The sequence below is a fragment of the Bos grunniens genome, chromosome 25, assembly GCF_055505025.1.
Source record: "Bos grunniens cultivar Pamir isolate PY7600 chromosome 25, Bosgru_T2T1.0, whole genome shotgun sequence".
Lineage (NCBI taxonomy): Eukaryota > Metazoa > Chordata > Mammalia > Artiodactyla > Bovidae > Bos > Bos grunniens.
This window is the reverse complement of record NC_141189.1, coordinates 39,482,647-39,504,288: the sequence shown is the minus strand read 5'-3', so window position 1 is coordinate 39,504,288 and position 21,642 is coordinate 39,482,647. Positions and strand designations below refer to the sequence as shown.

The 21,642-nt window shown below is 54.7% G+C and overlaps 1 protein-coding gene across 4 annotated transcripts; it reads right to left on the bottom strand.

Annotated features, from left to right (window-relative positions):
* Positions 1-3,546: 3,546 nt before the first annotated feature.
* TFAP4 (transcription factor AP-4) lies at positions 3,547-18,700 on the bottom strand. Of its 4 annotated transcripts, none has more exons than XM_086376017.1 (7): positions 18,259-18,700; positions 7,564-7,729; positions 7,360-7,458; positions 6,787-6,957; positions 6,155-6,295; positions 5,354-5,509; positions 3,547-4,541 (listed from the first exon to the last, which is right to left on the bottom strand). In XM_086376017.1, the coding sequence occupies exons 1-7, from the start codon at positions 18,414-18,416 to the stop codon at positions 4,356-4,358; spliced, it is 1,077 nt and encodes a 358-aa protein (XP_086232143.1). In that variant the 5' UTR covers positions 18,417-18,700; the 3' UTR covers positions 3,547-4,355. The 4 variants fall into 4 exon arrangements, with proteins under 4 accessions (XP_086232143.1, XP_086232144.1, XP_086232146.1 ...); XM_086376018.1 differs by lacking the exon at positions 18,259-18,700 and adding an exon at positions 15,331-15,813; XM_086376020.1 differs by lacking the exon at positions 18,259-18,700 and adding an exon at positions 15,390-15,709.
* Between the last annotated feature and the right edge of the window lie 2,942 nt (positions 18,701-21,642).

Genomic DNA, 21,642 nt, shown 5'->3' with positions numbered 1-21,642 from the left:
TGTACGTAATATAGTACTTCAATACAAAAGTTTATAAGAAAGGTTTTGTTGAACTTCGCATTGGTCATGTCTCTCCTAGACTCCTTCCCTTCACAAAAAATACAGTCCAAGCTTCTTTTTTTTTTTTTTCCCAAGCTTCTTCTTTTCAGGTCAAGTAGCATGACCTGAAAGTCCTCTACAATCCGGTTCCTACATTATCTCCACTTCTTCCTCCTCCCAGGCCAGTGTCTGCTGTGCCCTTTGGACACCATGCCCTTTCTGAACCCTAGGCCTGGCTCCCGAGTGCCCGGATCCACGGCCTTCCCCACAAATGTGTGGCCAGAGCAAGATGCACACAGTTCAGTTCAGTTGCTCAGTCGTGTCCGACTCTTCACAACCCCATGGACTGCAGCATGCCAGGCCTCCCTGTCCATCAACTCCCAGAATTTACTCAAATTCATGTCCGTTGAGTTAGTGATGCCATCCAACCATCTCACCCTCTGTCATCCCCTTCAATCTTTCCCAGCATCAGGGTCTTTTCAAATGAGTCAGTTCTTCACATTAGGTGGCCAAAGTATTGCACACAGGGCTCCCAGATTCAGCAGGAAGAATAAGCTATTTCATGTGTAGTTTGTAAACAAGAGTGAAGAGGGTAGGGCACAACCTTTGAAAGAATGATGAAACCCAAGGACATGAGGTAAACTGATTAGAACCAAATGGGTCCAAGACGGCAGACAGGTCAACTTCAACTAGACCTTCATCCTCAGTAACAGCTCAGCAAGCTAAGTGACGCACCAGAGGCTCCAAGACAGTTCCAAGAACATCAAAGACCAAAAAGTGGGTGGTGGTCCAATTTCTGGAAATCTCCACCTCTTTCCCAAAATCGTTGGAATAACTGTCTCACTCATTAGCCTATGAATTACCCAGTCCTTAAGAGCTAACTACCACATTTCGAGGCTGCACTTGGGTTCTTCCATGGTCCACTCTGTGGCATGAGTTTGTCCTGAAACTGCTCATTCCTTCTGAAATGGCCCACATACTGTGGAGCGTTTCTCTCTAAATAAATCTACTTCTTACCTACCACTGTCTCTCACTGAATTCTTTCTGTGATGAGACATCAAGAGCTTGAGCTTCATTCGGTCCTGAAACCAGATGTATTATCTCCCAAGACAGTGAGTTTTGGCCACCTTCGAGTCCCAGCCATTTGGGTTTAAGTTCCAAGCTGGGCTTTGGCAGGGTCCAAGTTTCCGCACACGGGTTCAAGTCCCAATTTGAGGTGAATGGTTTCAGTTTCTTACATTCACTACCTGTGAGGAAATAACATCTCAAACATTGTGGGTTAAAAGGAAACAAGTTATTAACACTAAGGTCATTTGTTCCTTTTCTGACTGCGACATCGTTAAGTCACTGGAACGGCGGGGGCTCCAAACTTCTGCAGCGAAGGAGCCACCACACGCCCCTGCGGGCACAGCAGAAAGCCTGCGAGCGCCTCCGTGCGGAGGACACGCGGGAAACGCACGTTTGCCGCGTCTGCGTGCGGAGCGTGCGTGGGAGGGCGCGGGGCGGGGTCGGGCCAGAGCCCGAGAAGCGTGCTATCGGGAGCGCGCGAGATGGCCTGAGGCACCAAGGAGCATGCGCACCGAGGGGCGGGGCGGGGCGGGGCGAGTCCGGGAAGGGGCGGGGCCGCGGCCGCGCCCCCGATTCCCGCCGCCTGCTGGTGAGACCGCCTACGGTCGCTGGGCTCCCAAGGACAGGTCTTGGGTATTCCCTTGACTCCGCCCCCGAGCCCCGCCTCTGGCCTATAGGAACTGAGTAGTCCCGCAGACACCGGAAGGAGGCGGAGCCTCTGCCCTTGCTTGCCAGACATCCTGGTTCCACAGTGCCCTCTATTGACCCTTTTAGGCGCTGCCTGCAACCCGTAGGACGCGTCTTGCACCTGGCTAAAAGGGGTCGCTCTGCTGGTCTTGGGAAGCGGTGTTCCCGCCCAGATCCTAAGCCCCTTCCCTCAAACACGCGTTTAATTTATGTAAATACACCTAGATACACCCCCCAAAAGAGAGAAACCTACAGTGATAATGCTAAGTGAAAGAATCCAGATTCAAAAAGCTAAATTTGTAATGTCATATACTATAAATGAATATATTTATAGTATGACATTTTAGATAAGACAAAACTACATAGGAATCATAGGAAAGAGCCTTGGTTGCCAGGAGCTGGGTGGATCACAAAAGGACAGGGGGGAAAAAAAAAAAGGACAGGGGGAAACATGGGGATGAAGAAACTAATTTCTATTTTGATTATGGTGATGGTAACTATATACATTTGTCAAAACTCCCACAACCAAAATCAAAAAAGTGAATTTTTACCTAAGATAAATTACACTTTAATTTCTTTAAATACTAAAAAACAAAAAGTAGATTGGTGGTTGTCAGGGGATCAGAGAAGAGAGGAATGGGGAGAGATTGATTAATGGATCATTTTAAAACGAGAAATGTTTTGGAACTAGATAGAGGTGATGAGTGCACAGAATAGTAATGTAGTAAATGCTGACTCACTGAAAAGACCCTAATGCTGGGAAAGATTGATGGCAGAAGGAGAAGAGGGTAACAGAGGATGGGATGGTTGGATGGCCTCACTGACTCAATGGACATGAGCTGGAGCAAACTCCAGGAGACAGTGAAGGACAGTGAGGCCTGGAGTGCTGCAGTTCATGGGATCGCAAGGAAGCAGACATGACTTAGTGACTGAACAACAACAAAATGTCATTGAACTGTTCACTTTTAAATGCTTAATTTTAAATTCTGTTAATTTCACTTAAAAAAAAGAAGTATTAAAAGTTAAAAAAAAAATACAGGCCCCTGCCCTCCTTTCTATCCAACAAATTCACGTCTAGAAGCATTCAATGTGGGGTGAGGTGTGAATCTGCTATTCTGCTCTGACCTCAGTCCCCACGTACCTGTCACATACCTGAGGAAAAGCAGGTCAAGAGCGAGATGTTATTAAGCCATCTCTGGTCATACAAGATTAAGAAATTTAACCTTGAGCCCTTATGATTCCCAACTTTCAGAAGAGAAAACTGAGTCTCAAAGATCAAGAGATGTGGCCGGGGTGAAACTGATCAACACCAGACCGACTCCAGGACCTGAGCTTTTAAACACTGCACCTTATTGCAGTGCTCCCTTCCCTTCTATAGATGAGGATCCTGTGGTTCAGAGACGTTACACAAGCCAGGGAAGTGGCAGTCAATTGGGAGCCCTGAACATCCTGTGTCCTTTCTCTAGCAGATAGGAACTATTGGCTTAGCTGTTCATTCTCTCCTGTCTCCCACCCAGGAGAAATTGGGAACTGCTCACCTCAATCCCAACACCATCTCCCATCTTTGCAGAATCCCCAGAGTAAAGCCAGGGAATCTCAGGACCCTGATTTCTCATCATAACACCACAATTATAAGTTGGGGGAGTAATCACGCTCATCCACATCCAGTCCCCTTCCAGCAGGCCCAAACAGTACCCCCAGGGAGCTTTCACCAGCCCCTCAGGACAGCACACACCCAGGAGACAGAGAATCTAAAAAACAAAGTACAAACTTTATTTTGTTTCTTTATAAAGGCACAGTGGCCTCTTGGTTTTTTTCCCCCCCACTTTTTTAACAAAATATAATAGTTTCTCCTTGAACACAAAGACCTCAAAATTGTAAAAAAAAAAAACAAAAAAAAAACCAAAACCAAAAAAGAACCAACAACAAACAAAACAAAGAGAGAGACAAAGACTTTTTTGGGGTGCAAGATGGGAAACCTGGAGGGAGAGGTGGGGAGCCGGGTAGTGAGGGAGGGGAAGGGAGAAGGGCAGCAGCAAACCCCAACCGAGAAGCAATGGAGACCCCCGGACCCCCAGAGCCCCGACCCAGCCAGACCCCCAACCCATGTAAGTGCTTAAAGGAGAAAGAACACCAAAAAAAGAGGAGGGAAGGGGTAATTAAAAACTGACGGTCTCGGGCTGGCTCCGGAGAGGGCAAAAATACCTTGGGGTTTTGTTTGATTTTCTTCCCTGTTCTTAAAAACATGTTTCATTGAAAAAATGCTTTTTGGCGGAGAGAGGCCAGTCACCTCCACGTCTGCTTCCCCAGCCTCCGGGGCCGAGGCCCAGCCCCAGGTGCCCGGGTGCTGCCAGGCGCTCCTGCCGCCCTAGCCCCGGACTTCGGGTAGGGCGGCTTCACTCAAAGGACGATTTACAGTATTGAAAAAAGAGGTCATAAAAGAGACCCAAATGACGCCGTAAATTTTGTAAAAATTTCTCACTCATTCACCCTCGTCTCTCTCCCAGTTGCTGCCCCGCCCCCTCCAGCCCCCAGAAGGGAGAGGAGGGCTGGGGGGCTGGTCAGGGAAGCCCCCCGTTCCCTGCCAGCTCCTCCCGGCCCTGGTCCATGGCGTCGCTGTCTGAGGCCTCCGAATCGGAGGCGGTGTCCGAGGCGTGGGCCTCGGGGCAGCCGCGGACCGGCTTCACGATGACGGCTCGCCGCTGCTCCTCCTCCTGGCCCTGGGTGCCCTCGATGTGCTGGATCGCCTGGGATTGAGTGGGGGAGGCTGCTGTGAGGATGCGGGGGCCATGTGGACCGCCAGCATCTCCAGCAGTGTCTCCCCTACCACCCACACCCCCCCCAGAAAGGACCAGAAGGAAGCCTGGCAAAAGGGGCAGCCCATTCAGAGTCAGGGGGAAAACAAACTTTAGAAGCTCTCTCCTGAGCTGAATCTGGCTTGGAAGAGGGACAGTGCAAGCCTGCCTGAAGTCATAAGCCTCTCTCCCTCATTTATGTATTTCAAAAGCCTGCCTGTTGGCTTTACCAAAGGTCTCTGTTATTAATTTTATTATTCAGTTTGCCGGGTGCAACTCAAGTTCCTGGGACTTCAATGAACTTTTTTTTTCCGTTTGGGCCTTTGGGTTGTTTCTTTCTTTGTAATGTTATTGGGCCTCCCAAAGGGGATCTCTGCATGAGGCTGGGCATAGCAGGGACTTCAGGCTCAACCTTCAGAGTTGAGCATCTTGTTTCTTCCTCCTCCACCTCCACCCTCATCCCAAAACCCGAGAGACAGATGCAAGAACTCTGAAAGCAGGAGGCTCCAGGAACAAAGGACAGCCCCAGCAAACCCCCACGAGGGAAGGAATGGGGTCTTCCCAGCCATCCGGTCCCTCCCTCTCTGCCCCTCACCCAGGATGCAGAGATGGAGACCCATCTGGCTTCCAGACCTCCTCCCCCTACTCAATGCTCAATATCCCTGTCTCTATCCCCTCCACTCCCCCACTTTCTAATCTCCCCCCAAAGGGCCTGTTCCCAGGGGGCAGCCCCCAAGTACTGCCCTCTCCCCAGGGCCAGGTACCTGCACGATGGTGTCCAGATTTTGCCGGGATGTTGAAACAGAGTTGATGACCGAGGAGGGGCCCATTGTGACGACGTTGATGTGGTGGGAGGGAGGGGGTGCCGGCGCCGGCACTATCACCGTGGGGTGGTGGGTGGGGGCCGGAGTGGGCAGGAGCTGCAAGACAAGGGGCCCTCAGTCTCTCTGCAAAGGTTCTAGGAGAAGCCCCTTCCCTTCTGTCCATCACAGAGGGTGCGGGACAGTCCTCCAAACCATCTCCCTCCGCCCACCACCTGGGGAGCCTCCACCAAACACCCCAGCAGCCCATCAACCTCCTTCACTCACAGCTCGGGGATGCCCAAATCATGACCCCTCCCACCCCTCTTATTTTAAGAAATGAAGGCAAGGTGGCCTGGAGAGGGACTTCTGACCATCTGAGACTGCACGGGCCTTCCCTCTCCAGAGCCATGCCAGCAATTCACATTTAATAAATACAGTGGTGGTTGGGAGTTCAGACTGAATCTAGATGGCCAGGGTTCAAATCCCGGCCCCACTTCACTGAGAAATCTTGGGTGTGTTAGTGAACCTTTCTGTGCCTCCAGTTCATCATCAGTAAAACAGGAGTAATAACAGCTCAGGCCTCAAAGCGCTGCTATAAGGAGTCAACGTAATCATGTATGCAAGACACCTGGGAGCCAGGAATGTCTACACTACTTCGACTGAGGCCCTGGGTCAGCCCTGCTGGACGCCCGGTGGCACTGACGTTGGGTCTGAGAGCCCCGGCCCAGGTGTGGGTGGCCCCTGCAGGCCCCTCCCGCTCACCTGGGTCCGCAGGTGCTGCTGTTCCCGCTCCAGCTTCTCCTGGTGCAGCAGCCGGACCTGCTCCTGCTGCTGCTGCAGCTGCACCTGCTGTGCGATCACCTTGAGCTTTTCCGGGTACATGTGGGCCTCCAGGGAGCGGACCTGGGGGTGGAGCAGTAGGGCTCAGGGGCGGGGCCCTTCGAAACATATTCAGGATGGAGACCAAAGTCCTGCACCATAGCCGCAGGGCCCAAGCTGACTCCTCTCCCTCCCTCAGGCTGTGCTCCCTCCCTGCCTACCTCCAGCCCCAGGCCTTTGCCCATGTAGTTCCCTCTGCCTGGAGCACCCTTCTCCCCTCTCTGCTCCTCCCACCCTCACAAGGAAACTGTGGGGTGGAACCAGCCCAGATTCCCCCTCGCTGATGCCCACTGATCCACTGTGGCCTTTACCACGGATGCGTGTTTACAGTGTGAGTGCCTCTGACTCATCTCCCCAGGCGCGGACAGGGACCACCCCCCCGCAGGGCAGGAACCTGTCTGGTTTGCTCCCCACTGATCACCCCACCAGACACCCAACTCCCAGCCCCGGCAGGCACAAAGCAGGAGCTCCGAGCCAACAGCATAGCCTCGTCTGCCTCACCCCGCCCGCCTCACCTGCTCCTCCAGCATCATGCGCACTGAGCGCTCCTTGTCCAGTTGCTGCCGCAGCTCGATCATCTCCCGCCGCAGATCCTCTGCCTTCTCGTCCTCCCAGATGTCCGGCGAGCCAATGCCCTCGTCTTTGTCCTCCGCCCGCCGCCGCTTGGGGGACGAGCCGCTCAGCTCCTGAGGAACCCCCAGAGGCTGATGAGTGTGCGGTGACACTGCATACATCACCACCACCACCACCAGGGCAGTGCGGAGCTCCATCGCAGCCCCCCAAAGCTGTCAAACCCAGGTGGACATGCACGAGGGAGCCCTCCTGTGCAAATCCACCAAGCGAAGGCTGGAAAGGGAGGCAGAAGGGACCTGCTTTCCCAAAGTCACTCGGTTGCTTCTAGAGCCCGCCCCACTGCACTGCACTTGCCCATGGCTAAGTCAGGACCCTGGGCAGGAAGGCAAGTGCCAGAAGTAGGCAGGTCAGTAGGAAATAAGGGACCCACAGCCACATCACAGTCCCAAGCCAGTGGTTGGGCCCGGACATGCCCACGCCAGGGAGAGGGCACCTAGAGGAGGGCAGAGTGCTACCTGGATAAAGCGCTTGAGTTGTGTGTTCTGCTGCAGGAGCCGGGTCTTCTCCTGCTCCAGGGAGAAGATGTACTCTGCCGTCTGCTGGAGAATGGCTGCCTGAGGGCAGGAGGGACGAGTCAGGGACCCCAACTATTGGTATCTCCCGAGTCTCCCCCTCCAGCCCTCCTCCTCCTCCAGGAAGTCCTCCTGGCACTCGCTCACCTTGCTGAGCTTCTCTCCATCTGTGTGGGGGATGAGGGTCTTGAGGGACTGGAAGCCCGCGTTGATGCTTTGCATGCGCCTCCGCTCGTTGCTGTTGGCGATCTCCCGCCGAATCCGCCGCTCCTGGTCCCGCTGAGTCTCAGGGGTCAGTGGAATGTTGGCCAGGCTACGGGAGAACAGGGACGGGCTCAGGCTGGGTGCCCTCCATGCCTGGTTCCCAGTGGGACCCTGTCTTCATCTCCAGAGGGCCCAAGTGTAACAGGCAAGCTGCCCCTACAGAATATACCGGCTCTGTCTGATGCCTACACCCCCAGCAGACCAGGGAGCTGATGGAGTAGCATGTTCTGGCTGTCAACGTCAGTGTGTGGACCCCAAGTCTTGACCCCATTGTCTGGCCCACAGGCCTGTGTGGGACCGGGAAACCCACATGACTAAAAATCCCTGTGATTGGATGTGGGTGGCCTCAGGTGATAACCAGAGACACCTGCTCTTGGGACACCTCTGAGCTCCTTGCTGTGCCCCCAGGGCCCCCTCCTTCAGGGTCGCAGGCTTGACGATGGAGGAAGATGTCCCTCCTCCCTTCCCATCTCCACAGCCACACACGCTGCTACGTAAGACCCCAGCCCAGCCCAAGACACTGTGCTAAGACTGCCAAGGCAAGCCGAGTACCAGTCGCTCCAGGAAGAGGACCCAGCCAGCACCCGCTACCGACAGTTTGTCCCCAAGCCCACCCACCCTGAAAGGCAGGCCCACCCTGGGCCAGAGAAGCGAGACTCCCAGCACACAGCAAGCGATGTTATTGCATAGTATGTGATCGCACCTCGCAGGAGAGGCAGCCAGTGGAAGGGGACGAGGCTGCAGGCTGAGAGGCGTTGGCGGGAGACAGAGCCAGCAGCGGGGCTGTGGGCCCAACGCCACTGCTCCCGAGGGGCGGGCCTGTGTGTGGCCTGGAAGAGGGAGGCTCCCCTCCCCGGCCCTCTCCTGCAACTCCCCCACCCCGGCCTGATGGCTTCCAGATGCCAGGCTCCCAGAAGAGGCCACCGGCCCCACCCAAAGCCACAGCCCCAGCTTCCTCCTGAGGGGCCCTCCTGGGGTGACCTGGTCCAGGCCCGGGCCAAGACAGCTCACACCCCCAGATCTGGGGAAACGCGGGGAGACGGTTCTGAGCAGCTTTGTTTCGTCGATGGCGGAGCAGCCTGCGCTCAGAGGCAGGTGCCCTGGCCCCTCTGACCACCCCCAGGAAAAAAGGAGTTCGTTGGGAAACCGAGGAGGGGAGCGCGTCTCCCGCAGCTGGAGACTGTCTTCCTGGCCCCCACCCACCCCACCTGTCCCTCCTCATTCCCCTGAGCGACCCCCTGAACTTGCCCTTGCCCCTTCCTGGGTCTCTGCCTCCTGTCGCCACGTGAGGGTGGTCGGCTAGGGGTGAGCTGGGAGCAAGCTTCACATCAGCTGCTGCCAGGGGTCCACAGACCAGCCCTGTCCTCCACCAGCAGCCCCAGCGTCTCCCTGGGAGCCCCCCAACCCCACCGCCAAGATACAGTTCCCTCACAGCACTGGAAAAGGGGGCCCATGACCCCCCATTTACAAATGAGACTGAGGGCTCAGAATGGGAGGGATGTGGTTTCCTGGTTAGCCGGGCACCTGGCTCCCCCATTTCCGGGCCAGGGGCACCTCACTTCTCTCAGTTTCCCTGACCTGACAGTGGGAAGCTTCCCGGGTGGTGCTAGTGGTAAAGAACCCACCTGCCAATGCAGGAGACATAAGAGACGGGGGTTCGATCCCTGGGTGGGGAAGATCCCCTGCAGGAGGAAATGGCAACACACTCCAGGATTCTTGCCTGGAGAATCCCATGGACAGAGGAGCCTGCCGGACTATATAGTCCATAGGGTTGCAAAGAGTAGGACATGACTGAAGTGACTTAGCATGCACCCACACAGTGGGGGTGATGGAGAAAAAGAGAAAATGAAGGTCAGAGACCTGATGCACAGTGGTTTGCCTGCCCTTTGCCGGTGGGGGGAGAAGGGAGATCAGAGCTGAGTCTGGGCCCCCAGGCCTGCCAGCGCCCTGCATACCCTCTGCAGCAGGTGGATTAAAGAGATGGGGAGAGATGTCCAGGAAGCCAAGGAACCTGGTGACTGACATCCATCTGGGAGTTTCCTATTCCCCCACCCGGAGAGATACAGGGAGAGACGCCCCCACTTACCCATTCCCTGGGTTCCCTCCTGGTGATGCCCAAAGACCAGAGCTGACCAGAGCATTATAGGGTCAAAAAGGAGCCCCACCTGCACCCCTGGGCCACTCTGAGTGCTGGCCCTTCCAGAAGGCCCACCTGTAGAGCCTAGCCACAGAGTTACTGTTTTCTTTAAAGTCTTGAGAATTAGGACTGGTGCTTTCACTGCTGGGGGCCTGGGTTTAACCCACCCCTGGTTGGGGAACTAAGATCCTGCAAGCCACTTGGTGTGGCCAAAAAAATTAAAAAAGTAAAAAGTCTTTTTTTTTTTTTTTTAAAGTAAAAAGTCTTAAGTTCTTAACATAATGTGCTAAAGACTCACTTCGCTGCAATTATCTCACTGAACCATCTCAATCATCCTCTGAGTCAAGTGGCCTGATGAGATGAAGACACTGAGGCTTGGGAAGGGAACAGCTTTGGTGCGTGCTGAAGCTGGGACTTGAACCCCGATCCCAGCGCCACAGATGCCCTGACAGACAGGTGATGGTCACCGCGTAGAGAGGCTGCGCACAGGTGTGCACTGTCAACGGGTCAGCTCTTACTGCCATTCACAGGACTTTTTTGTATTTTTCCTTGACCCCCATGGACACCTAGTGGCTGAGCTGCAATGAGGAATCCAGGGTTCTGGGAGGGGAACTGGTATGCCCAACCAAGGTCCGGCAGCCACAGCAGGATACAACAGGCACTTGCAGGAGCCAAAATGCATGCTCTCCTCCCCTGCCTGCGGGCGGCACCCTTTACTGAGGGCTCACATACAGCCCTGTAGCCCCCCTGCCTCCCAGCCGAGACTCACCAACTCTCCAGCCTGAAGCCAGAACCCAACAACCCACCCCCTACCCCGCCTGCACCCCACCAGCCCACTCATCTGCTCAGGAAACCTCAGCCCTGGGGAGCCAACCTCTGGCCCCTCCCTTCTCCCCAGGATGCCCACAAGGTGGGGTGACACCAAAGGAGACCACAGGACCCCAGGCCTGAAAGCCCCAAACCTCCCCAGAGGGAAAGGGGCCTGGCTCTTCCGAATGGTCCATGCTGTCCCCTTCAGCACCAAGTCCCTCAGCCCTGCCTCCTGGTTCAGGAACCAGCTGCTGGTTAAGCTCGTGCAGACTTAAGCTCAGAAAACAGACTTCACCCCAAAGCCACAGTTCCTCATAGGGATTTGGGCTGCCACCAAGACCAACTCACCTAAATAGTCCTGGAAGTTTCTTTAATAGAATGCAGACTAACCCAAAGTTCTGATGAGTGGAATCACAACTAACCAGGGGTTCTGACTGCTGGCCTGCCAGGGGTTCCTATAAAGGATGGCTAATTAGCATTTCCAGCTGCTACTGTACTAGATAAAGTGGGTTTTTCTGCAAATGCCTGGAAGTTCCTTACATATCTTTCTGAGTTTTGCAGAAGTACACCGGATTTATAGTAATTGTAAGGTCCTTCCACTCTTTCACATCAACTTCAGAATCCCCAGGTCAGCGGTGAGGCCTGGTCCACAGACACTCTCTCTCTCTCCTCTCCCTCCTTGACAGCCCTCAACCAGCCGGTCTCCTGGGGTTGGGCAGCTGGTGGCAGAGCCTCCAGTGCCAAGACCAGAGCTGCCGCTCCCACTCTCAGGGTACCCCTACAACAACCCCTCCCTCCCTCCCCACAGAATAACCCTGGCATCCCAACCAGAGGCTCAAGGGCAGGAAGCAGGCTCTTCAAGTCTAGATCCCAACCTCTACCCTTCCCTTCTGCCCAGCCCAAGTGCAAATGGGTATCCCATTCCCCACACCCACCCCCCCAATACCCACCCAGCTCCAGCCTCAAATTAGCCATTGAGAGCTCTCGTTTCACGCTGCCCCAAAGTCATTCACAAACCTACCACTCAGTGTCTACACAGTCAGAGGTGGGAAAGCCCACTTGGAGTTTTTCCTATACCCCAAAAAGGAGGACAGGAGGAAGATGACCCTCTCACCAAGGATGCCCAAGGCCCCCATCCTTCTCCTGCAGCAGCTACTGAAGCAGCCTGAGGCCCTGGCCCATGCCCGTTGCTTCCATCCATACACCCTGCCTACGGTTCCAGAACAAACCATGTCCGGACTGTCCCCATCAGAAACACCCCCTCCCCCCAGTTCCTTCAGCCTGTCAGAGGGAGGCCTGCATTGGGTTCTAGTGGAAACTCCAGTCCTGCCACTTACTAGCTGTGGAATCCCAAGCTTAGGCACTTTGTCTCTTGAAGCCTCAGTTTCCCCATTCAAAAAATGGGCACATACTGCCTCACTTCACAGGGTCATAGTGAAGTTTAAAAGAGATGGAGGAGGAGGACTTCTCTGGTGGTCCAGTGGCTAAGACTCTGAGCTCCCAGTGCAGGCGGGCCTGGGTTTGATCCCTGGTCAGGGAACTAGATTCCACATGCTGCAGCTCAATGTTCTCATGCCACAACTACAGATCCCTCATGCTGCAATGAAGATCGAAGATCCTGCATGCCACAACTAAGACCCAGCGCAGACAGGTAAACAGAAAAGTAAATAAATAAGAGAGAGATCGGGGGTATCAAGATGCTTTGCTTTTCCAGAGTCTGTACCCCAGACTCCAGAATTCATGCATCTAAGGAAACTGACAAGACTCTGTAGCACCATGAGACTTCCATCTCTTAGGAGAGGGGCAAGTTCTAGTTCATTGAGGTGTCTTCAATCCCAGCACATGGTGTGTGTATGCTTAGTCACTCAGCCATGTCCGACTCTTTGCGACCCCATGGACTGTAGCCCACCAGGCTCCTCTGTCCATGGGATTCTCCAGGCAAGGATACTAGAGTGGGTTGCCATGCCTCCTCCATGGGATCTTCCCCACCCAGGGATTGAACCTGTGTCTCTTGTGTCTCCTGCACTGGCAGGTGGAGCCTTTACCACTAGCACCACCTGGGAAGCCCCAGCACAAAGTAAGTGTCTCGTAAATACCAGACCAGGGACCCAACACACACTCCAAAGCCCCTAATTGTTCTGTAGCTCCCTCTGAGGGGAGCTGGCCTCTTTCTCCCTGGCAGCGGGCAGCTAAACTCTTTAAGACCACCATGCTCCTGATTCTAAGAATCCGAGCGCCACTTAATAGCTACCAGGCACTTTCCACACGCATAGCCAAGCTTCACAGGTGCTTCATTTTACAGACGCTGAGAGCAGTTAGGCAACGGGTCCAAAACCACACAGTGTGTGAGGGTGCCGCTGTCAGGTACGCCCATTCCATCCCATCCCCACCCCCGCCCACGGTCCGGTAAGGTTCACTCCGGCAGGCAGGTCTGGGAGAAGGAGAAGAGAAGCAGGGAGCCCTGCTAGTCAACGAGGGATGGAGCAAAGTCCACCAGCCTGAGAAGCCAGTATATCCGGCCAGAAGGTCCTGCCCAACCCACACTCAATCCTACCTCATCCGGCAGCTCCTTCTGAAAATGAATAAACCCAGAGGCCCCAACTCCACACCCAGCACATAGGCTGACAACTGCCTCACAGCTGGGCAAGCCAAGCAGTCCCCGTGCCCAAGCCTGGAGCACTTGGTCCCTAAGGAACTGCTGGATTTCTCCGAAGCGGGGCTTGGAACAGAAACAGGTCAAGCTGGAGTCCTAGGGGGCCCAGAGAGGACTCAGCCAAGGCTCAGGCTTTGTGGCCAGAGGGTCCTATGTTGCCACGCCTGCCTGAGGTCGGGCCCAGGATGTCCGCTCCAGCATCTGGGGCAGCTCAACCCACCTCCTCACTGCCCAGCCTTCCCTTCCCGGAGCAACCAGCAGTTCAGGGTAAGAGCAGGGATCAGAGTTCAAGTCCCAGCCCCACCACTTGCCCTACCTGTTCCTTCCCAAACCTGTGTCCTCCACCCACACAGAAATCATAAAGCCACTTAACTAACAGAGGAAGATTGTTAACAGTTTGATTAGAGAAGTCTTGCAAAACGACACCCTACAACGTATTACAAGCTCCAGAATTGTTTTCTTTTTCTTTTCGCTTATTACAGCTAAGTCCTCCAGGTGGACGGACCTTGGGGAAGGGCCAACACTCAGGACTGCTGACTGCCTACCACCTTGAACTTGAGAGTAGTTAAGGCAGGAGCCCTGTGAGGGGAGAGGGGGCGGGAACGATGTATACGTGTGCAGCAACCTCCCCCTAGCCTGGTTTCTGCAGCCCGCGGTGTCCACCAGCCTTGGCCACACCGCCTGCGACTCCTCCTCCCTCAATCCCCGCCTTGCCTGCCCGGGGCGGCAGAGCACGTGGCCCCAGCCCTGGGGAGCCATTTCTCTCCGAAAGCCGCACGGGAGGAAAGGAGCCACAGGTCCCAAACTTGGACCCGCAGAAAACAACCCACGCGGTATCGCCGTCCCGCAGTGTTCAGTATGCTGATACACAGGCCCTTCTAGCGATCGGAATTGCGGGCGTGTGCATTTTAACAAGTGTCCAGGGCGATTCCCCTAACCCATTACTCTTCTGCAAAGGATAGATCCCGGAGCAACCCGGGCCAAATTTAGGGAGCAGGTCCTGGGGACGGCTACGGATCTTGGACCACCCACCCACCCAGCCTGCTGGGCAACTGGATGCTTTCGGTTTATGACTGGGGGGAGGGGCGTGAGACACGAAAGTTTGCAGCCCAGGCCTACATGCGGCGGGCAGAGATCCGGCGAGACTAGGGGTGGCCTACGGTGCCCACACCCCAAAAAGCCCCCTACCCGGCCTGCCTCGCCCATCCCGCCCGCGGGGGCCGAGCTTTGTGCGGGTAAAGCATGGCCTGGGCGCGCCTACAACTCCCACAATGCCGCACCGACGCGGCACGGAGAACTACAGCTCCCGCGAGGCTGCGCGCGGAGGTCCGCCTACTCCAAGAGGGCTGCAGAGTCACGTCCAGGCCTCGCTAGTAAACAGCGCCCGGGCGCGGGCGGCGAGCTAGCAAGCGGCCGCCAACGTGCCCGGGTCCGCGGCGCTCCCGGCGGGCCGCGCTGGCCTCCCGGGTCCCGCCCACTCCCTCACCCCCTCTCCAGCACGCCCCCCGACCCCGCTGCAGCCCCGGTCCCAGCAAACACTCACAACCACCCGGCTCCCCGCACCCCCCTCCCCGCGCCCGGAGCCGCGGCATGGCTGCATTGTAGCCCCTGGCCCCTTGGCCCCACGCGCGACACGGGCCCCCCAGTCTCCCTTGGAGTGGGGGGGCCCAGAGAGAGCGATGAAGGAGGGAGAGGAAGGAAGCCGCCGCGGGAGGGGGGAGGAGGAAGCGCGGGGGGGAAGCCACCAGCACCAAGCATGGCCGGGACTGCTGCAGAACCACGTGGGTCTGTTTGCAATTTACAAACGTCGCGACTCGCCCGCCTGCAGCGGACAAAAGTGACCGGAGCCGCTCGGGGCCCCCACGTTCCGAGGGAGGAAGGTCCCCAGACGGCCCAAGCCTGGCGCGCGGGGCTGCAGCCGCCTCGGCGGATAAGAAAGGCGAGAGGGTCCGCGGCGCGGGCCATGCGTGCGCACACGCGCGCCCGCCCGGGCGGACTGGCCGGGGGCTGCAATCGTGGGAAGGGGGTGAGGGGGAGGAGGAGTACACACCTACAGAGCCCTCCTATCACTTCTTTCTCTGTTTTCCTGAAATGTTGCAAAGAGGGCACCTTCTGAGTGGGCATCATGAAATACTCCATAGCGATCGGCCCCCCTCCTTTGCACGAGCCAGGTCCCGCGGTCCGCCGGAGAATGCAAGATGGAAATCCGAATCAAAGGGCAGCGCCGGACGGAGGTGCAGAATCGGCCGGTCCCAGATGCTGGCTGCGGCGGCGGCGAGGGGAGGGAGGCGGGCGGGAGGGGCGGGAGGGAGGTCTCTCCGGCCTGCCTCCCCGGGCGTGTGTATGTGTGTGTGTCTGTGTGTGTGTGTGTGTTTGCAGCTGATCAGATGTCTGTTTCAAGGCGGGAAACAGCTGGTGAAAACTCAGCACTCCCCCGGCCTCCTTCCGCGGAGTAAGGAATTGCATGTAAACAAAGGACTATTTGCAGCGCCCCCCGGGCGGCGCGAGGCCGGGGCGAGAGGGGCGCGGGCCCCCGGGGGCGGGTGGTGGCCCCGGTCTGCGGGCCACCCCCCACTCCAGCTCCGGGTGCGGGGGCCGCGGGCGGCCTTGGGGGCGCGGCGTGAATGGAGCGAGCTGCGGCCGAGCTACATGCGCCACTATGGGTGATGAGGTCCATCAGCTGACAGGTTGGCAAGCGTAGCAAAAAAAAAAAAAAAAGAAAGAAAGAAACGGCCAGCCACAGCTAGGGAGCCCAGCTTGTGCGCCCGGGGTCCGACGGGGACTGCCCGGTACAGGGTCTGCGCCCTCGAAGACCCTCGCGGGGCGGGAGCGCGCTGCTGGGCCCGGCGAAGCCGAAGGCGGCCTGGGTGCTGCTCGGGGCTTTTTTGTTTTTTTTCTTTTTTACGGTTGCAACTGCTCCAAGAGGAGCCGCTCTGGCGCTCTCCCTCCAAGCCCAGGGCCCCCTGGAAACTTGCGTCACAGCCACCGCTTCCCACATGTAACTTGGGGCCGACTTCAGAGGCCGAACGGCTCCCTCCCTCACTCCTTCCCTGCCCAGCTGCCCGCCGCTGGCCGCTCGGCCTGGCCGCCGGAACCTGGGAATCCCGGAGCCGGAGAGGGGAGGGCAAAGGGGTGGGGGTGGGGGAGCGCCGGGCGCCTCAGATCCTGGGGCTGCCTTAGGCAGCAGGGGCCCGGGCGGGGAGGGAAGGGTGGAGGCGGGCCAGCACAGCAGCAGACCCGGAGGCCGGCTGCCGGCGCGGCCCGAAGGTCCGGTGGCTGCTGCGGGTCGCCTCCTGTCCGCTTCTCTTTAGCCCTCCGCTGGGAGGCTGGACAGCGAGAGGCCCGCCGAAGCTTGGCCCGGGCAGGCGGAAGGCTGCAGCTGCCTATTCGTGGCGAAGCTAGGGCGAGACTCGCTCCCCCGGCAGGGTGCGCTCTCTACCAAGGGTGAAGGCCTGGGACTGAGGAGGAAAGGACTCCTGGCCGGCGAGCTTCCGTCCCCCGCTTCCCGCGTCCCCTCCCCCGGCTCCTGGAGGTTGGCCCCTGGCTCAGGAAGACCGCGCCTGCCTTGGAATGTCCTTTCTCCTGCCCACCGCCTTTCCCAATCCCATCCGCCTTCCAGGTTCCCGCCCAGATCGCGCCTCCCAATTGAAACCCTCGTAATAACAAGGATTACTGTTATGATTAGGAAATGTTGTTGTTTTTAGATATTCGGAGCCCCTTATAGAGGCCTGGCAGTTTTGCCTGAATGTTTTGCAATCCTTCAAGTCAGCTGTTAGGTAACATCGGGGGTCCCTGGGAGGCTTCATTGCGGGAGCAGGAAGGATGACATCGGAGACAGTAGAGGATACAGGGCTACTTAACTGTGTACACTGCGCAGCGTCCACAATGCCTGGTGAATGAATGAAGGAGAGCTGGGGGAAGTGCGTCCACCCCTTGCTCTGTCTTCTTCAGAAATCCCTTGACCCAGCCGGAGCCTGGTTCCCTGGGCACACTGTCACTCCAACTGGCCTCCCCATTTCTGCCAAAGGCACCTTCTCTTCTAGGGCCCTGTCTTGTCTCCAATGCACAAAACCACACCCCCTGGCACAAACCCACACCCCTGGCTCAGCTGGACCAACACCTGAAATACCACTGCCCTCACCACCCACCCAACTCTTTTCCCGTCACCTCCTTCATGACAGTAGCATGAGAAGTCCCCAAACTCCGGGCTGGTTTTTTTCTTTTTGGGTGTGTTGGGTCTTTGTCGCAGCCAGTGGGCTTCTCTAGTTGTGGTACCTCGGCTTAGTTGCCTAACCAAGGGTCAAACCTGTGTCCCTTGCATTGAAAGGCGAATTCTTTACCACTGGGCCACCAAAGAAGTTCCTCCAGGCTATTTTTCATTCCCAGGAGGCTCTGTAGACCCCCTACCTCTGACCCTTTCTTACTTCCTTCCCGACTCCTAAATTCGGGCCACTGTGCCCTCTGGAGTTCTCAGAGGCTGTTCCGCAAAATCACTTTGATCCTTGGACCTTCCCCCTCCCCTTCTTACTCTAAATTAGGCATCAGCAAACTTTCTTTAAAGGGAATGTAAAAGTTATTTGCACGTGGAATCTAAAATATGACACAAATGACCATATCTAAGAAACAGAAACACAGACAGACAGAGAGAACAGACTCACGGTTGCCAAAGAGGGAGGAGGAATGGAGTGGGAGTTCGGGATTAACAGATGAAAACTATTATATATAGGACGGATAAACAACAAGGTTCTAGTGTATAGCACAGTATTCAATATCCTGCGATAAACCATAATGGAAAAGAATATATATATATATATATTAAAAACTCAATCACTTCGCTGTACAGCAAAAATTAATACAACGCTGTAAATCAACTACACTTCAACAAAAAAAAATTTTTTTAATATTTGTATAAGCTTCCTATTGCTACTATAACAAATTACCACAAACTTAGTGACTTAAAACAGCACAAGGGAATTACCTGCTGGTCCAGTGGTTAGAATCTGCACATTCATGGCCATGGCCCAAGTTCAATCCCGGGTTCCTGGTCAGGGGAACTGAGATCCCACAAGCTACATGGTGCAGCCAATTAAAAAAAAAAAAATATATATATATATATATATATACACACATATACATACACTTTCTGGAGGTCAGACGTCCAAATGGGTTGTATTTGGCTAAAACCAAGGTGTCAGCAGGGCTGCATTCCTTCTGAAGGCTCTAGGGTAGGAAGGGGAATCCATTTCCTTACTTTTCCAGCTTCTCGCGGTTGCCCACCCTTTCTTGGCTCCCAGCCCCTTCTCTCTTCAGAATGCATCACTCCAACTTCTTCAGTCATCACATCTCCTTATGCAACTCTGACTGCCCCCCCACCACCACCACCACCACTCCCTTATTGATGACCTTGGGCCCAAGCAGATAATCAGGAATAATTTCCCCATCTCAAGATCCTTAACTTAATTATATCTTCAAAGTCCCTTTTGCCATAGAAGGTAACTTATTCACAGGTTCCACAGATTAGGACATGAACATCTTGGGGAGGTCATTTTTCCATCTACCGTACAATCTCAGTTCATACAAAACCTGGCAGAGGTTACAGTATGCTCCATCAATTTCACTCCTAGTTACACATCCCCCAAAAAATGAAACCAGGGACTCAAACACATGATCATATACCAGTATTCACAGAAGCATTATTCACAACAGCCAAAAGGTGAAAACCATCAATGGATCAATGGATAAACAAACTGATCTATTCAAACAACTGCATATTATTCATCCTTAAAAAGGAATGAAGTTCTGATATATGCTACAGCCTGGCTGAACCTTGAAAACACGATGCTAAGTCAGATACAAAAAGTCACACATCGTATGACTCCACTTCTATGAATGATCTACAATAGGCAAACACATTGAGACAGAAAGTAGATTAGAGGTTACCAAGGGCGGGGGAGGGGGAGGGGAGATGAGGAGTTATTGCTTAATAATGGGTATGGAGTTTCTGTTTCGGGTGATGGAAACTTTTGGAAATAGTGGTGGTGTTTGCGCAATATCATAAATGTAATTAATGGGACTGAATCGTGCACTTTAAAACAGCAAAGTTACCATTCAGGTGAACACACAAAAATTTTAAAATGGTAAATTTTATGTTATATGCATTTTACCACAGTTTTTTAAAAAGTTAACCAAAAAAAATTAAAAAGGTCAGTGGTCTGGATTTGACTAGTGGGCTATAGTTTGCTTGACTCCATAGGTGAGGGGAGGGGGCTACCGCAAGCCCCTTGTTTTCTCCCTTTGCTCCTTCTCCAGTTTAGGTTTCACAGCCCAGCAATCTAATCATCTTGCATGCATGCTCGCTTCTGAGTCCAGCCCTCCACCTGTCCTGCCCCTGCCCCCACCCCTGGATCTGAACAGCGCTGGGAAAAGGAAATCTCACCATCTTACTTTTAAATGCTGGACCAAGATGCTCAAGTGGCTCCTTTGCATAGCTGGCCATCCCCTCGTATGGCCCTGGTCCCTCCTCCCTCCCTTCCCAAGGCTTCTCTGCCTCCCCCCTGGTACCTGAAATCTGCTAACCAGCCAGCACCTAGATGTGGGTCCATGTTCTGTTGGTGCCTGGAGAACCCCTCCAACGTGTATTCTCTCCAGCAACTGTCCCCCACTCCTGCATCCTTCCCTCCTGCCTGCTACTGGCTCATTCCCATGTGGAGAACAAACCATTTTTATTCCCATTTAAAAACGGCGGAGTCCATGGTGGTCCAGTGGTTAAGACTCCATGCTTTCACTGCCATGGGGCTGGGTTCAATCCCTGATCAGGGAACTAAGATCCCATCAGCCCCATAACTTGGCCAAAAAGGAAAAAAAAAAAATGAGACAATCATACATCCCCTTCCAGCTACACTCTTGACTGCAAAGCTCCCTAAAGTGGCTGTCTATGCCCACTTTCTCATCCTGCTCACTCCATCCGAAGCCAGGACTCCATGAAAACTGCTCTCACTGGTGACTCCAAGGAGCTCTGTTTCCTGTCTTCACTGTATCTGACTTTTTTTTTTTCAGTTCCTGTTCAGGGATCGAACCCGGGCCCCCTGCAATGGAAGCAAGGAATCCTAACTATTGAACCACCAGGGAAGTCCCTAAATGACCTTCTTGAAGCTCTTTTCTGCTTAGCATCTGAGATATCCCGGGGCCATAGTCTTCAGACCTCATCTCTGTCTACACACACTCCTCACTCTTTGGACCACAGGGTTTCCAGAAAGCACTTGAGGCCATGCAGTGTGACTCAGAATCTAGGAGGTTCTGCCCCAACCCCAGCTCCTGGTGTTATCAGGGTGACCGCAGTCAAGTTCCTTAACCTGAATCAGCTTCCTGGTCTGTAAAACAGAAGCCCTATAGTACCTAGCTTGCAGGCTGACTGTCACAAGAAGTCACTGGCACACCTGGCTTGTCATAGCATTAATAAGCGGTATTTCCTGGTATCACTGGGTTGCCATGGGTGACAGTGGCCAGAGGTAGCTGGCCAGGGAGAACAGGGGAGGGACAGAGGAGGGGCCCAGCTTTCCCTTTCCCCTGCTCAAACTTGTCATGGTAATGAGACTTCCCTGGCAGTTCAGTGGTTAAAACTCTGCACTTTCAATGCAGGGGGTACGGACTCAATCCCTGATTGGGGAACTAAGACCCCATATGCTTTGTGGCACAGCCAAAAAAAAAAAAAACTTGTCACAGTGAAAGGAAGCAAGCATGTTGCAAGTTTCTTTTCTGTTGATCATGGTGCTCACCCGCTTTATAGTAAAGACACTCACAGGTAGGATCTGATGTGAAAACTGGCCTGCAGACAGTTTGCCCTTTAAAAGGGAAGTCCCTGTGAAGACTGTCATCAAATAACTGCCAGTGGACAATTGGTGTTAGAAATGCAGAAGATCAGAAATGCAGATTACAGAGCTGACAGACAGCCGGCCCACCTGCAGCAGGGCTCTGGGGCTGGAGACCCTGGGGCAGACAATGCTTTGGAGAACAGGAGAGGGGACCGGACTGACTCAGCCTAGGGGAAAGAACCAGGGGCCACAGTGTGGCCTAGGACACCGCAGAACCCCTGCCCTCCTTCCTCTATGTTGTCAAACCCAAGCCCAATCAGCCCACTTCCCCCCATTCCCCTTTGCTGCCTATCCCCCAGCCCCACTCCCAGATTCCAGGTAGGAAGAGTGATGAGCAACAGGCTCTTTTGATGACTGGATACAGAAGCCATGGTCTATTCACCCAGTGAAGAATTGCTCAGCATGTAAAGGGATGAAGTACTGATACATGGCACAAGGTGGATGAACTTTGACAACGTGACGACCAGTGAGAGAAGCCAGACATAAAAGGC